The sequence below is a fragment of the Thunnus thynnus genome, chromosome 3 (assembly GCF_963924715.1).
Source record: "Thunnus thynnus chromosome 3, fThuThy2.1, whole genome shotgun sequence".
NCBI lineage: Eukaryota > Metazoa > Chordata > Actinopteri > Scombriformes > Scombridae > Thunnus > Thunnus thynnus.
The window spans coordinates 35810349-35824384 of NC_089519.1; the positions used below are offsets into that span (position 1 = coordinate 35810349).

At 39.8% G+C, this 14036-nt stretch overlaps 1 protein-coding gene across 2 annotated transcripts in view; it reads right to left on the bottom strand.

Moving 5' to 3' along the window:
- Positions 1-14036, bottom strand: part of vps54 (VPS54 subunit of GARP complex) — a 29645-nt gene extending 15609 nt beyond the window's left edge. Inside the window, exons 1-9 of one of the 2 annotated variants that reach the window (XM_067585594.1) lie at positions 13781-14036; positions 10619-10793; positions 10036-10277; positions 5817-5901; positions 5255-5289; positions 3931-4062; positions 3141-3526; positions 2120-2246; positions 920-949 (exon numbers count right to left, since the gene is read on the bottom strand). In XM_067585594.1, coding sequence (XP_067441695.1) covers positions 920-949; positions 2120-2246; positions 3141-3526; positions 3931-4062; positions 5255-5289; positions 5817-5901; positions 10036-10277; positions 10619-10763 — 1182 coding nt within the window. In that variant the 5' untranslated portion in view covers positions 10764-10793; positions 13781-14036. The remainder of the gene's footprint in view (positions 1-919; positions 950-2119; positions 2247-3140; positions 3527-3930; positions 4063-5254; positions 5290-5816; positions 5902-10035; positions 10278-10618; positions 10794-13780) is intronic. The other variant, XM_067585595.1, reaches the window with a different exon arrangement.

A 14036-nucleotide genomic window follows, 5' to 3' on the forward strand; every position in this document is an offset into this window, starting at 1 on the left:
TAAACATTAACATCATCAGAAGCAACGTATCCATAATTAATATAATCCTTAATTAGTGCTACAGCGACTAAAAGAATCAACAGTAACAGAATTATCTGCCGTTTGTGTTTGTTCACTACAAGAATAAAAGTGAACTGAAAGCAGAGCTGCACAATCTGGATCCATGATTATTTATTTACCCTCCTGAACAGTGAGAAAAAGATTGTTTTTTAATTATTGTGGATTGAGAGATAAATGCTTCGAGGTTTAGACAACAAACTGTACGATCTTTAAATCCAAACAGGTGATTGATGCACAACATGACTGGAAGGTGTTTCTCTGTTTTTTTCTTTACTTATAGATTTCAGTAGAGAGAATTATGTCTCACAATAATTTTATTTATTTAAATCGCTACATGATTAGAGACTGAATTGCTTCCCGACCTGAACCTAAAGATTAATCATCAGCATCGATCAAACATTTTTAATCTGTTTGGAGACCAGACGGCACAAAACATCAGTACAAACTTGTTCTAATGTTTAGACACCGAAAAATTATCATCCTGAATGAGTTAACCCCACCCGTCTGGTACTCCAAGCACATTAAAACAAACACCAAGGATTATTCAATTTATCACTGATCCACATCTGGACGACTGAGCCGATTCCAGCAGCGGACATGATTTCATGGATTTAATGTGAATGTGTGTGTGTGTGTGTGTGTGTGTGTGTGTGTGTGTATGTGTGTGTGTGTGTGTGTGTATGTATGTGTGTGTGTGTGTGTGTGTGTGTGTATGTATGTGTGTGTGTGTGTATGTATGTGTGTGTGTGTGTGTGTGTGTGTGTGTGTGTGTGTATGTATGTGTGTGTATGTGTGTGTGTGTGAGTGTGTGAGTGTGTGTGTGTGTGTGTGTGTGTGTGTGTGTGTGTGTGTGTGTCACCTTCAGTGAGGCAGCGTTTGGGTTGTGAACCTGTGATTAAATACACAACGTTTCACATCAGTGTCGCGAAGAGAAAACTCCTTCCTGCTTAAAACGAACCAATGAATTATATTTTTACAACAAATAATTAAATATTATTTTAATATATTATATTTTTGTGATATATTTGGCGTGATTATTATGGTTTTTTTGCTATTTTTTTTTCAGATACTGAAAGATACTATCTTTTTTATCTTGATTATATATCGAGTCCTCATATGAACTGTACATCTGATGATGTCGGCATGGTGCTGCTCTTCATCATTTAGGTCATTTTCCTGATGATGACGAGCAGGTTGGGTTGAAACGTTTCTTATTTCAGTCAGATAAAAGTTTTTCAGAAGCTCAGTGAGCCGACGCTCTTACATTACAGAACAACTTCCTGTCTTTCAGGCAGCTGCTGGTTTCATTTCATTCCTGTGAAAAACAACTTTGAAGCTTTCTGTCGATAAATAATAAAGCAACACAGCGGACGACGAGCCGCCTGTTTACTGTCAGAGTTACATTACTGACACGTTGTGACGCAGCTGCAAACAGTCTGTGAACATAATAAAGAACTGAAGAAACATTCTCTGCTCAAAACTGCAGTTTGACAAAACAGATAAAGTTAAACACTGTGATTAATAACGTATTGAACAAGAATCAGTGTCAATTAGTTGGTTTTAATACTGTAATGAGACAAGACAGAGAGCACAGTAACCTCGGCAGCCACACATTTCTCTGTTCTGTGTCTTCAGGTTAAGCTAACCCATTGTTGCTAATGTCTTTAAATGACTTTCACTTTATTCTGAAAATATTCCTTTTTTTTTTTTAAACAAATGTAATCCACTGAACTAATTTAATTGTCTGATTTTATATTTAATAAAGACACTTAAGAGATGTAAAACATTGTTTAGTACTACATCTATGTGTCTTTTTCCACAATTTCCATGTTGAAATGATTCATAATTCATCTGTGTGTGGATTAAATGAGTGAAACCAGCCTGTTTAGTTGGATTATTACACCGAACACAAGCTGCACATTTATAATTCTCATCTGGAATAATCAGGAGTTTGAGGAGGTTTTTTTTGTTTTTGGGACATCAGGTGACATGTGAGGGATGAATAAATGAACGTTAAATAAAGTTTTCACAGTTTTGTAATGTCATGGCTTTGTCAGACCTTCTCCAGGACCTGCGGCTCGTCCTTCAGGCTGCGGTTCAGGTCGCTCCGCGCGTACATGCTGAAGTCCTCCACCATCATCTTATCGATCAGCTTCTCCAGCTCGCACAGCTGGGAGCCCAGATGTCTGAAGGGGACGAACAGGACGGACAGATGTTAGCAGTGTTTCACTGGTGCAGCTGCAGTCTGAGCGGTTTTCACTCTGACATCCTGAAAACAGCAGCTACACTTCCTGTTGAGACTTTAAAGGTCACATTAAATGATTTTACATCGTCTGTGGTTAGATGTGTTTTTGTCTGAACTAAATGAGCTTCAACTGATAAACTGTGAGATAAAAATGACTCAAAAACATCTTTAATGATAATCAGACGTCTCTGGATAACTGACAACATCAATGTGAAACATTTTCAGCTTTTTTATGTCAGTTTGGATTCATATTCATGCCGATTCTTCAGTTTTAACTTTAATTGCAGACATTGACAAGTCATCAGAGCTGCAGAGTCATACGTGACGACAAACATCAGCCGTTTTCACTAGTTTCCAACATTTTAAAGACAAAGCGACTAATCAAGAGAATAATCAGCAGATTGATAATGACAATAATCGTTAGTTGCAGCCGTTGATATCATATCAAGTATTTTACGACTCTGCTCTGCTGAATAAGAAGCAACAAAGCTTCTCTCTTCACGTCCATTTTGCCACCAGCAGAATATTACGTCACTATGTCACCAAATATCCAGCACCAGTTTGAAAGAACTGGAAGAACTGGTGAATGAATTTGGCCTTTTTGTGGTTTGATCAGGTGATAAAAGTTGTTTCAGCCTGAACACAAAGTGACTAAATGTGTGGAAACAGGAAACAAGTTCACTCAAAGCTGCTTCACCTGAGACAAAGATGCATCAAATACACAACAAACAAACATCTGGAACATCAGCTGTCAGTCTGTTATTCTCTACAAACAAACATCCTGTAGTCGTATTTGCTTTGACAACGATAAAAAGTTGACTTCCTGCTTCCTCACCTGAAGCTGTGGATCCCCTGCAGCTCCTGCTGCAGCACCTCCTTGGTGGTGGCGATGAGCTCCAGCGCTCCGACGAACTCTGAGGTGGAGAGCAGCAGCTGCACGGTGGGCTGCGTCTGGTGCACCGCTGCCATCAGCTTCAGCTTGTTGTGCAGCTTCACGCAGTTGTTGCGCGTCAGGGCGGTGCGGAGGGCCCGTAAAGGCCCCTGACACATGACCCGGTCTATGGCGGCGGTCCGGCCCCGCAGGACGGCCACGGCCCGCTGCGTCTCCTGCAGACGGTCCTGCAGCTCGTGCTGGGACGACATGGCGTGAAAAAACGCCTCGGAGCGCAGCGAGATCTGCCGGGCGATGCTGACCTCTACCACGTCCAGGTAGTGACTCAGCTGCAGCGACGCAGAGACACAGAACAGATTAATATCTTCACATGAATAAAATGTTTGTCTGGCAGCTAATTCCTGAAAGATCCAGACGTGTTTTAAATTTTAGAAGAAAGGCTTAAAACTGGGTGATTTATGGCATCAGTTATTGTGATTATGGTCTTGTTTATAAATGATGATGTCATCAAATGTCTTGTTTTGTCTGATCAATAGTTCAAAATCCAAAAAGGTATTCAGTTTATTATCATGTATGAGAAAAGAAAGCTTCAATTTCATATTTTAGAAGCTGCAGCGTCAAACACCAATCAGGATCAGAGGTTTCAGTTCCTCCCGCCGAGTCTTCCTGTACTCTAAACGCCTCAGCTGTGAAGCTTCTGTGTGTGTGTGTGTGTGTGTGTGTGTGCGTTCACCTTCTCCTGCAGCAGTTTAGAGGAAGCCACATCTCTGCTGCTCTTCCCTCCAGCGCTGTTGAAGTGCGACCAGGGCAGCACGGCGTTGAAGGTGGTCGGATCCTCCAGAGCGAACTCAGGCTTCATGAAGATCTGAAAACACAAATCAAGAGACACCGAGTGACGCGAGGTCGTCATGGAGACGGAAAAATATAGATCTGAGTTGTGTTTTATCTTAAGATTAACGCAAAATTCATGGATGTAACAATTAAAATACTAAACCGACTGACGAATACGAATCAATTAACCTGATTTTGGATGAATTGACTCTCTGTAATGTGTCTAGTTTCATAAGTAGCTTAAAAATGTTGATTATGTTGTTTTTCAGCTCAGAGAAGCTGGAAACAGTCATGTTTAAACCTACAGGGCAAAATCAAAAACTTTATTTCATCTGCACACAGACAAATCACAGTAAAGTCACATATTTAATGGATTTAATGGCATCAATATTTTAAAGAGTTAAAGAAAAAATCTGATTGGCCGATTTTAAATTTAACAGAGAAACTGAAATGTACACACTACAAACAAATAAACACAGAGGTTTAATTGGTGTATCTAATATTAAAGACGAAAAGGAGAAATTGTCTGTTTTCATCAGTATTTTTAACCCTTGTCTTCCTCGTCTTTTCCACTGAGTAGACGCTGACGGTGCCTTTAAAAAAAAGATCCATACTGGAAACCATAAAGATCACTTTCACACAAACCTCCAGGCACAAGTTACAGAGACACTAAAACAGAGTCTCTTTCACAATTAAAGTCCAAGAAAGGCTGAATATACCAACACATGATGCAGCTGTTCTCATCCACACACACACATCCTGCTGCTACATATATACTGAAACCAATATATCGATGGCCGAAGAGCAAAACCTCCGATCTGAAAAATGCACTTTTTTGAGGAAACTTGTTGTTTTCTTGCAGAATGCATGTTTGTACGGTTATTATAGTAATATAGTCCAAACACAGGGTATTATATCGACCATCATCAACACGCTGATCAGGCTTTAATGGAAGATGAAACAGATGAAACAGGAAGTTTCACAATTTATTGTATTTTTGGCTCCTGTATGTGACTATTATCAATTTTAGTTGGAAACCTGCAGGAAACAATGGACGCAAACAGACGTGAAACAATCATAACAAAAAAAAAAAAAAACAACGCTAACAGGAAGTTTTAGAGAAAAAAAACAAAGAGTTAAAGAGGTTAAAATAACAAGTGTTTAAGCTTTTTCTTTCATTCTCCCCCAACAGAAACGAGAGAATAAAGTGGAGGAAATGTTTTTACCTTCGGGACTTGTTCCAGCTCAGCTCTGGATTTATCTGAAAGGAAACGAGAAAAGCTCTAAATCAGTCAACACACCAATATTTTTACTTTCTAAATGACTAAGTTGGATGATGGGTCGCACATTTTTATATATTTCTACTTTTATTTCTGTCCAACATGTGTTGAATGTGAGTAAAATAAACAGAAATCAGATAAATGAAACCTGTTTTTGAAGCCTCGAGTGAAGCATTTCTATTTTCCTTTATTTAAAACAAATATACATAAATAAACAAGCGTCCTAAATGTATGAAAGTGTCAACAGTCAGAGTCAAACTACTGTTTTATTATTTATATCAAAATCAAGGAACAAATAAAGAGTTTCCTGGAGGTTTCAGGTGTTTTTCAAGTAAATTAACATGTATTTGGTGTTTAAATTTATGTTTGCGTTCAAAAAACAAGAAGAAGAAGAAGAAGAATCTGTGGGCCCGTCTGTGGTGACGTGTGTGTTTCCACTGGTGGTTTAATGGACTGGAGGCGGGCGGGGAGAGTCCCCCAGCAGCAGCAGCTGGTTAATAATTCATACCGTGGTTGGTGGTGATACTGGAGACGGCGTCCACGTCGTCTTTGTTGGGACAGATCGTCTTGCAGCGTTCGTGAATTCTTTCCCTCTGAGAATAAAATAAATAAATAAAAAAAAACAGAAAAAGATTCAGGATTTAAAACTAAAAGTCTATCAACAGCAGCAGCTCATAACACAACAGCACTTTATTCCACTGAGTCACATAATCCATTATCAGCGTTACACAGACGACCAGCAGATCCATTAAAAACCAGTGGAACCAGTGTAGAAGATAATTCACATCCTGTCTCTCTGAGCAAGTTTCCTGCAGCTTCACTGAGTTACATTTCAGACTTTTAAAGACATTTTTAACATCACATAGAAAGTAATTTAATACTTGTTTCACAGTCAAAGTATCAAAGATCAATAAAAACAATTAACGATGATAAAGGATACTTCCTGTTAGTATATAACAATCATTCCTAATAATATAATTAATGACTCATTAATCACAATCTGGACGTTGATCAGCCGGATTAAACATTTAAGCTCAAAGGTCTGGAACAATAGAATCGGCCAGGTTTGACTAAAAATCACATTTAATAACTAACATTACTGCCTGTAGCAGGATAGAGGAAATATTTAATGTAATAATGTTAATTAATAACATGTTGACAGAAGAAAAAGGCAGGAGTCTCATAGTTCACCTTCAAAAAAGGCAAATAAATGGGCGAACTTTACTTAATAATTAACTTTGTGAGATGCAGGTGAAGGATTTTGTGAATTCTGGGTAATGTAGTCTTTCCCTGGTCTTAGTGTTTCAGCAGAGAAGCTTCTGTTTGTTTCCCTTTTTACTCCATCAAACACACACAGACTTCTGTTTTTACTGCAAACACTGAAGCGTAGCTGTTATTTAAGACGACAGACTTTAAGACTGGATAAAAAAAGCTGCGTACTCTCACGTTTTTCTTATTTCTGCTGGTCAGACTGGGACCTTCATCATCACCAGTTAGCTTCACTGTCAGTTATGTTTCATATTACAGTTCAGTGAACTGGAGCGAGAGACGACGCCCTCCTTTTCTATTTATTGAATCAAGAACAAAGAATCTGAATCTAATCATGAGATTCCCAAAGATTCATGTGTCTAATCAGCCTGAGAGTGGCGCTAACTGACAACAAAAAAAACCCCCCCCCACTGTTTCCAGAGTTCCCAGTTCCTCTTTGGACAGCAGGAATAAGGAAGCATCAGAGGAATGTCTGACAGCTGCTCCTCAGTCTTGGCTGTTATTTCCTCGTCAGCAAGAAATCATCATTATGAAACCTGAAGCAGGAAATGAAGAGAACGCCGCTCTGAGAGGCGAACGACACTCGATCTGTGACATTTCTGAAAACTAGACGACTCGTACAGGAACAAAGACGTCGGTCTGAGCATCAAAGTGTGTTTTTTTTGAGGATGTTGAGGGGACTTTTTCTTTTTTTACTGCTACGTGGAACTAAACACAAATCTGCATAAAAAATACTAAATAGAAAGCTAATAAAATATGCAGATGAAAGATTCTACTCAAGTGCAGATGAGGCACAAAGAAACTCGACATTATGAGGAGAAAAACTAACATTAAGATACTTTAAAACTTTGCAAAGGTCACAGATTCAGAGTAAAAATAGCAGAATTTGACTCACAAAACTCTGTCATAACAAACAACGTTTCATGTAGATGCTGCTGTGTGACTCAGTTCAAGATAAAAATACGTCTGAAAAAACCCCCAAAAACATTTTCATGCCGAGTATTTGACTGTTTTTTAATGATCTTATCAGTGAAGCAGTCAGGATGTTACAGCGCTGAAATGTTCAGTCGAGCAGGGAAAAAAAAAAAAAAAAAACAGTTTCGGTGTTTGTGGCTTTTCCTTCATGTTCGACTGTGGGTGAAGTAGGTGCAGCGTTTCCACTCAACAGATCCGTCTGTGGTGAACCGCTACAGTATTAAAAATACCCACAACAAACATCTTAATATCAGAACTAGAAGGCTGGAAAGTGATGACACGAGAGGAAGAAACAGCTGCAAGAGATGTTGCTAAAGAGCGGTTTGATCGAGGAAAAAAAAAAAAAAGGTTTCACCAGTATTTTACCAGTTAAAAAGTAATATTAAATCCATTCAAATGGGATTCAACTGGTCTAAAAACTAGACTCACGTCGTTTTTTTTGTGTCTGTATTGATTAGTCGGTCGTCATTTTTCAAGTAAAAATGCCAAAGTTTGCTTCTCAGATGTGAAGAGTTGCTGGTTTTATTTGTGATAAATGAATAAATAAACTGGAATGTAGCATAAGTTCATTCTATATACAGTATGTGTCTCTAAATAAACATTAAATAAACGGCATCTGTTTGGGTTTTGGATTGTTTGTTGAACAAAAGGTATTTAAATAAATCTAATCGTTTTCCATTATTCTCAAACAACTAATAAATGTTAGTTTCAGGCCTAAACACAATACTTGCATCCAAATGAAACAGTCATGGCCTCAAACATCACTCCTGTACATACTGGCTGTGATGAAACTCTTTCTGCATGAGGTTACAGATCAGATCAGTCTGATCAGCAGCGTCTTCCATCATTATACAGTTAAAAAAAATCAATAACTAAAATAAATTTGGGGGTAGCAGAGAAATCTGGTTACTGATATGCTGCATGAATACACCAGATAGTACAGAGCATGTAAACATGTTCACTGGTTCACCACATAACCTGGTTTCTCTGGATAACCCGGTTACTAACGAGCATTTAAACTGAATGTAAGTGGTGAAGGACAAAATCTACAAAATCTATAAAATCCACAAAAAAACCTACAAAAACCACAAAATCTACAAAATTTTTAATCAGCCTGAAAAAACGTGAACCTTTCGTCTTTTATTTTCCTTGTGACACATTAAAATAAAGAATCACAGGTTGTGAATGTTGCTCGGTGGTTCAAATCAAACAAAGAGTTATTTTCTAAAAGGTTTTAAGGGCTTTAAACGCACAACATGTAATTTCAGCCGCTAGGCGTCTCTCAATCAAAACAATAACAAAAGACGGAGTGCGATGACGGTGTGACGTAGCAAGGGATCATGGGAGTTGTTGTCTTCGTTGTTAAATAACCAGCTTCACCAGGATAGGATTACTCCAGTGTTCATCATTCAGGATGTTTTTACCCGCAGAGGTCTCCTCCTCTCCAGAACAAACGTACACGCAGATTAAAATCGTTAAAATACTAATTAAAGCTGTTCCACCTAAAAAAATCAATGTTTCTCCGACGATGTTTGGTGACCACCGGACTTCCTGGAGGGGCTGTTAGCCGAGCTGCTGCTAACGTTTGCCCAGTTTATTTCTCTGATAACTTAAGATCCAGACGTCCAATGACTAAAATCCTTCTTCCGGCTAAAAGATATAGTTAAAAACAACTAAATTTATCATGAAAATGTGACTTAAAACTGAATAAAAGTCAATTTATAACAGTTTGTGTGGAACAAGCACAACGCCGATGTATTATCTTGTATGTGTGTAAGTTACTCTTTGGTAGACGCCATTGTAGCGGACAAACACAGCGCCGTCGTATGCATCTTGTGTGTGTTTACTCTTTGGTAGAGGAGGTATGACGTCATTGACAGGCGACCAAATGAAACCGTTACTTTGATTAAATTACAGATTTCTCTGAGTTTGAAACTTGTTGGAAACATTTGGGATAATGTAAGTACACAACTCAACAACATATATAACATAGGTCTTGTTGTTTTTAGACATTTTAATGTGGAATAATTACATATTATAGCTTTAATATGTAAAATTATAGAGTAACTTCAGTAATCTTCTGCTGTATTGTTCACTTATGACCCCTCAGATTTATCTTGCTTGCATGTAAGACTGTTGGCTTGATAGAAATCTCACCTGTAGCTCATATTACAACAATCTACTCTTGCAAAGTATCACAACTTTTCATCTGTTTTTTTTTTGTTGTTCCTCTTTATCAGGCCATTAAAACATGTGGATGAGTTGGCTGAGATTTTAAAGTTGCCACATCAACCTACAGGTACAACAGGATTTTCGACACACCCACGGCTGAGTGAAGCTGAAAGTAAAGTAAACATGAAACATAAATTCCTCCTTCACCAGCAGAAAGATTTTAATCAGGATTATCCACACTGACACTGAGCGAATCCGTCCTCCCGCCTTTTAAAAAAGACGCTGTGAATAAGGTACGGCGGGGGTGTTACCTGAGCTGTCTCCTGCAGGTAGGGCCCGAAGTGTTCCCTGGTGATGTTGGGGAGGTAGAACGAGGGCATCACCTCCGTCTCTGCGAAGTCCAGGCCCCATGTTTTGGTAAAAAAGTCGGACTCCCGTTTGGCGAGGCGCGGGTCGTTTAACGCGGCGGGGAGGTTGACCTTCGAGCTGTACACCGTCCACCTGTCGTGCTCCGCCACCACCGACGGCCCGTCGCACAGGCCCCGCCCCTCACCTGCAGGACGGCGTGGAAAACAGAGAGTCAGGGATGTCACAACTTTTCCAAAATTGGATTCATCCATTGACAGAAAATTAATCTGCAACAATTTTTATAATCAATTAAGTCAGTTCAAGTCATTTAACAAGCAACATTTCTAGTTTTATATCATTGAATATCTTTTTTGGACTATTGCGGGACAAAAGAAGCAGTTTGACGACGTCACCTTGGAATTTACGGTCATTTCATACATTTCAAATTGATCGAAAAAGAAATAAACAGATCAATCGGTGTGTTTAAGCCTTAAAAGTGACGTTTATGAAGGCTGAGACGTTAATAAAAGAGCAGTTTGTCCCCACCAGTGGGCTCCTTGGGGCAGACGTCAGGCAGGGAGCGAACAGGCCGGCAGCGAGGGGGGGAGGGTTCCCGCTCCTTGTGGTAGATCCCACCTCGGCCTCCACCACTGGGACGAGGCACTGGGGAGGAGCTGTGGCTGGAGGCCATGGCATTGGGACTCGCCTCCCAGGAGGCTAGCTGGACACACACACACAGCAGGCATTAGATATCAATTATTACTGTGATATAGTACTTTCATTGGAAATTCAAGTGACAAGCTGTTTCAACCCAGTGAATTTGACGCTTGCCGAGTCCATACAGGCTTTAAATACCAACACAGGACTTGTTAATAGATCAATTCCTTGTTTTATCTTTAGTACAGGAAGTGACACCTGCTCAGAGTGAGTTTGAACTTCAGGTTGCAGCTGCAGAACTGAAAGTTAACTGTGAGATTGTGACGGTTTTTTATGTGCAGCAGGTTCAGAGCACCGATACCAAAGTTCAAACCGCCGTTCAAACTCTGTGACACGTCCTCAACACCTGAACAAGCTCCACGATTAAATCAAATAAATACTCCTCAATACTATGTGTTGTGTTGCTAAGAGATTTGTTACACAAATAAAGTTGCATTGCTTCTTTCACATGTAAGCAACCTTTCAAGTCTTTAATGTCAAAATGTAAAAAGCTTTGTTTAGAACGATAACTTAGATACAAACACTCATATCTCTGATTCCTCCTCTTCAATAAGCATTAAAGAACGTTTGCAGAGAATCAGCTTCCTGTGCGGACCGACGTGTTAAATGAACGTCGTACTGAGCGGCTCCGCGTGTGAAGCCGATGTGTTTTTGTGCTGACTGTCAGTTCTAATCTGACTGCTCAGACTGTGAGTGTTGTAGGACCCTCTGTTGATAATCCCATCACACTGATGAGAGGATTACAGGAAACGTCTGCAGCCTCACTGTTACTACCACCACCACCGCCGCCGCCGCCGCCGCCGCCGCTGTTGCTGTTTTTAGCTCCTTTGGTTTAAAAAACATCTTTTTTTTCTCAAAGTGTAAAACTTCAGACTTGTCAGCTGGCAGCTGTGACCGGCTGCTCTCTGAGACCTCTGAGAGTAAAAATAGAAATAATTGGACGATTTTTTCTGTTTTTGAAGAGAAGTTTAGAGGATTATCATAGGTGCTGTTTGACTTATTTTATGCCTGTGGGCACATCAGCTGACAACAGATGGATGAAGAATAACCAGCACTTTATCATTCTGTGTTTCCATCAACAAATGTCCAATATTTCTAGAATAATACTTCTGCACAAAGCACTTCCTTCCTCTGATTCATTTAGTTTGGCAAGACAACAAATTATTATTTTAACGTAATGAAAAACAATAATTCATCAGTAAATGTGAGGCGGATTACAGGAAAAACAAAACAGCAGCGACTGCACTGAAATAATCCATCAGTAAACCTGAGTGATATCCCTGCGTCCATGTAGGTTTCTACACTTTAGTGAATAGTTTAATTTGTGATGCTTAAATCTTGCTGAGCTTCTTATAAGAACTGGATTTAACAAGTGATGTTTCAGTTCTTCTGGATCTTTGCATCTGTTTCTTTTCTCAGCGAATATAAACACCTGAAGATAAATGTTACAGACATTTACAAGATGTCTCGAGTCCCATCTGTGAAAACCCTGCTGACATCATTATGACATCATTGGGGTCAGTTCCTCAGACTTGACAAAAGCCGCAGACATGATACAACTATTCACAGGTTGCTGTTTGACCAGTGAACTCAGAGTTGTGTGTGAAAAATGTGTTGTTAGATCATGGTCATGGACGGATTATAAGAAAATACACATATAAAAAGTTCCCCGACTCGTCATTGGAGCCCCAAGTGACATTTCACAGGTGAATCGTAGCTCTTCTCTGCACACATAATATACTAAATACACTCATCACAAAAATATGACAGGAAACCATCAATGAAAGGCTGAGATGCAGGTTTTACTTCCTAAAAGTTGAGCTGTTCTGCCGTCACACTTGATTTAAATTTAAAGCTGCAACAATTAGTTGATCATTTTGCAAGCAAAAATACCTCAAAACTCTCTGGTTTAGTGAGAATTTGCTGCTTTTTCTTGCTGCTTTCAGATGAATATCTTTAGATTCTGCACTGTTGGACGAAACAAGCAAATCAAAGTAGAGCTGCAACGATTTGTAGATCAACAGTACATTAATAGCTAATTATTTTGATAATCAATTAATTGTTTCTCTAGTTCAAGCTATGACAGTAAACTGAATATATTTGGATTGTGGACAAAACAAGATATTTTAGGTTACTTTGGAAACACTGATACACATTCTCTGACACTTTCAAGACCAAACAACTGATCTAATTATCGAGAAAATAATCGACAGATAATGGAAATAATCATTAGTTGCAGAGCTAACAGCTACATATACTCACTTCTGAAGCTTCATATCAGCTTCAGATAAACTTTTAAATACATTTTTTGCACAGAAGGAGGACTGTGGATTTTGTCCCCCACCACTTCCATTATAAGTGCATTATGAAGGGATCAATATGAACAGGAGGAATGATTACAGCAAGAAAAACATGTCTCAATGTTCATTTGGGCTCCTGACTGTTGTTTTAAGACAGAGTTGAATAATTGTGAACCCTTCTTTTAAAGTTAGTGCAGCTGCTGATAAGTAAATGTTGTCTTTCAGGCTGTTTAAGATCGAAATAAGTAGTTTCACCCCGTGCAACGTCAAAATGTATCACGCATATGTCAGCTCAATATTAATATGATTGTGTTTTGGGTTAAATTATTCGCCTCACACAGTTATGTTATCGTTGGATTGAAATGTCAGATAGCTGCATTAGCTTTAGCTTAGCTGCGGTGCATTCACTGCCTGCAGTTATTAGCATTTACATCCACCGAGCTGACACTGAAGCCAACACTAACTAGCGACACAAGACGCTGATAACCAGTTTTACTTTGGATGACAGCGCTGATGAAGCTCTGGATATCCGCGGCCTGTGTTGCCACAGCTAATGCTAAGCTAATGCTAAGCTACCGTTGCGTCCAGCGGCGGTTACACGCAGACCGACCCGCTGACAGGCGAGAGGAGCCCGGCGCAACTACACCCGCCGGGCCGGTCAGAGAGAGCGGGGCCCCGGCTGCCTCCGTACCTGTCGTCTGAAGCACAGCGGCCGTTGTTTCTCCTCTTCACCATCACAGAAACAGCGGAGGAACCGGGAGGAAAACAACAGAGTCCACGGCAGCAGATACACCCGGTACACCGACCATCATGCACCGCAGGAGGAGGCGGGGCAGCGGCGGTTTGTTCGGGCCGTTTTTCTGGTCAGTGGACACGAAGCTCTCTGCCGCCACCTGCCGGCCATAACTGCCGCCTACATCAGTGGTAGACGAGAAGAAGAAGAAGAA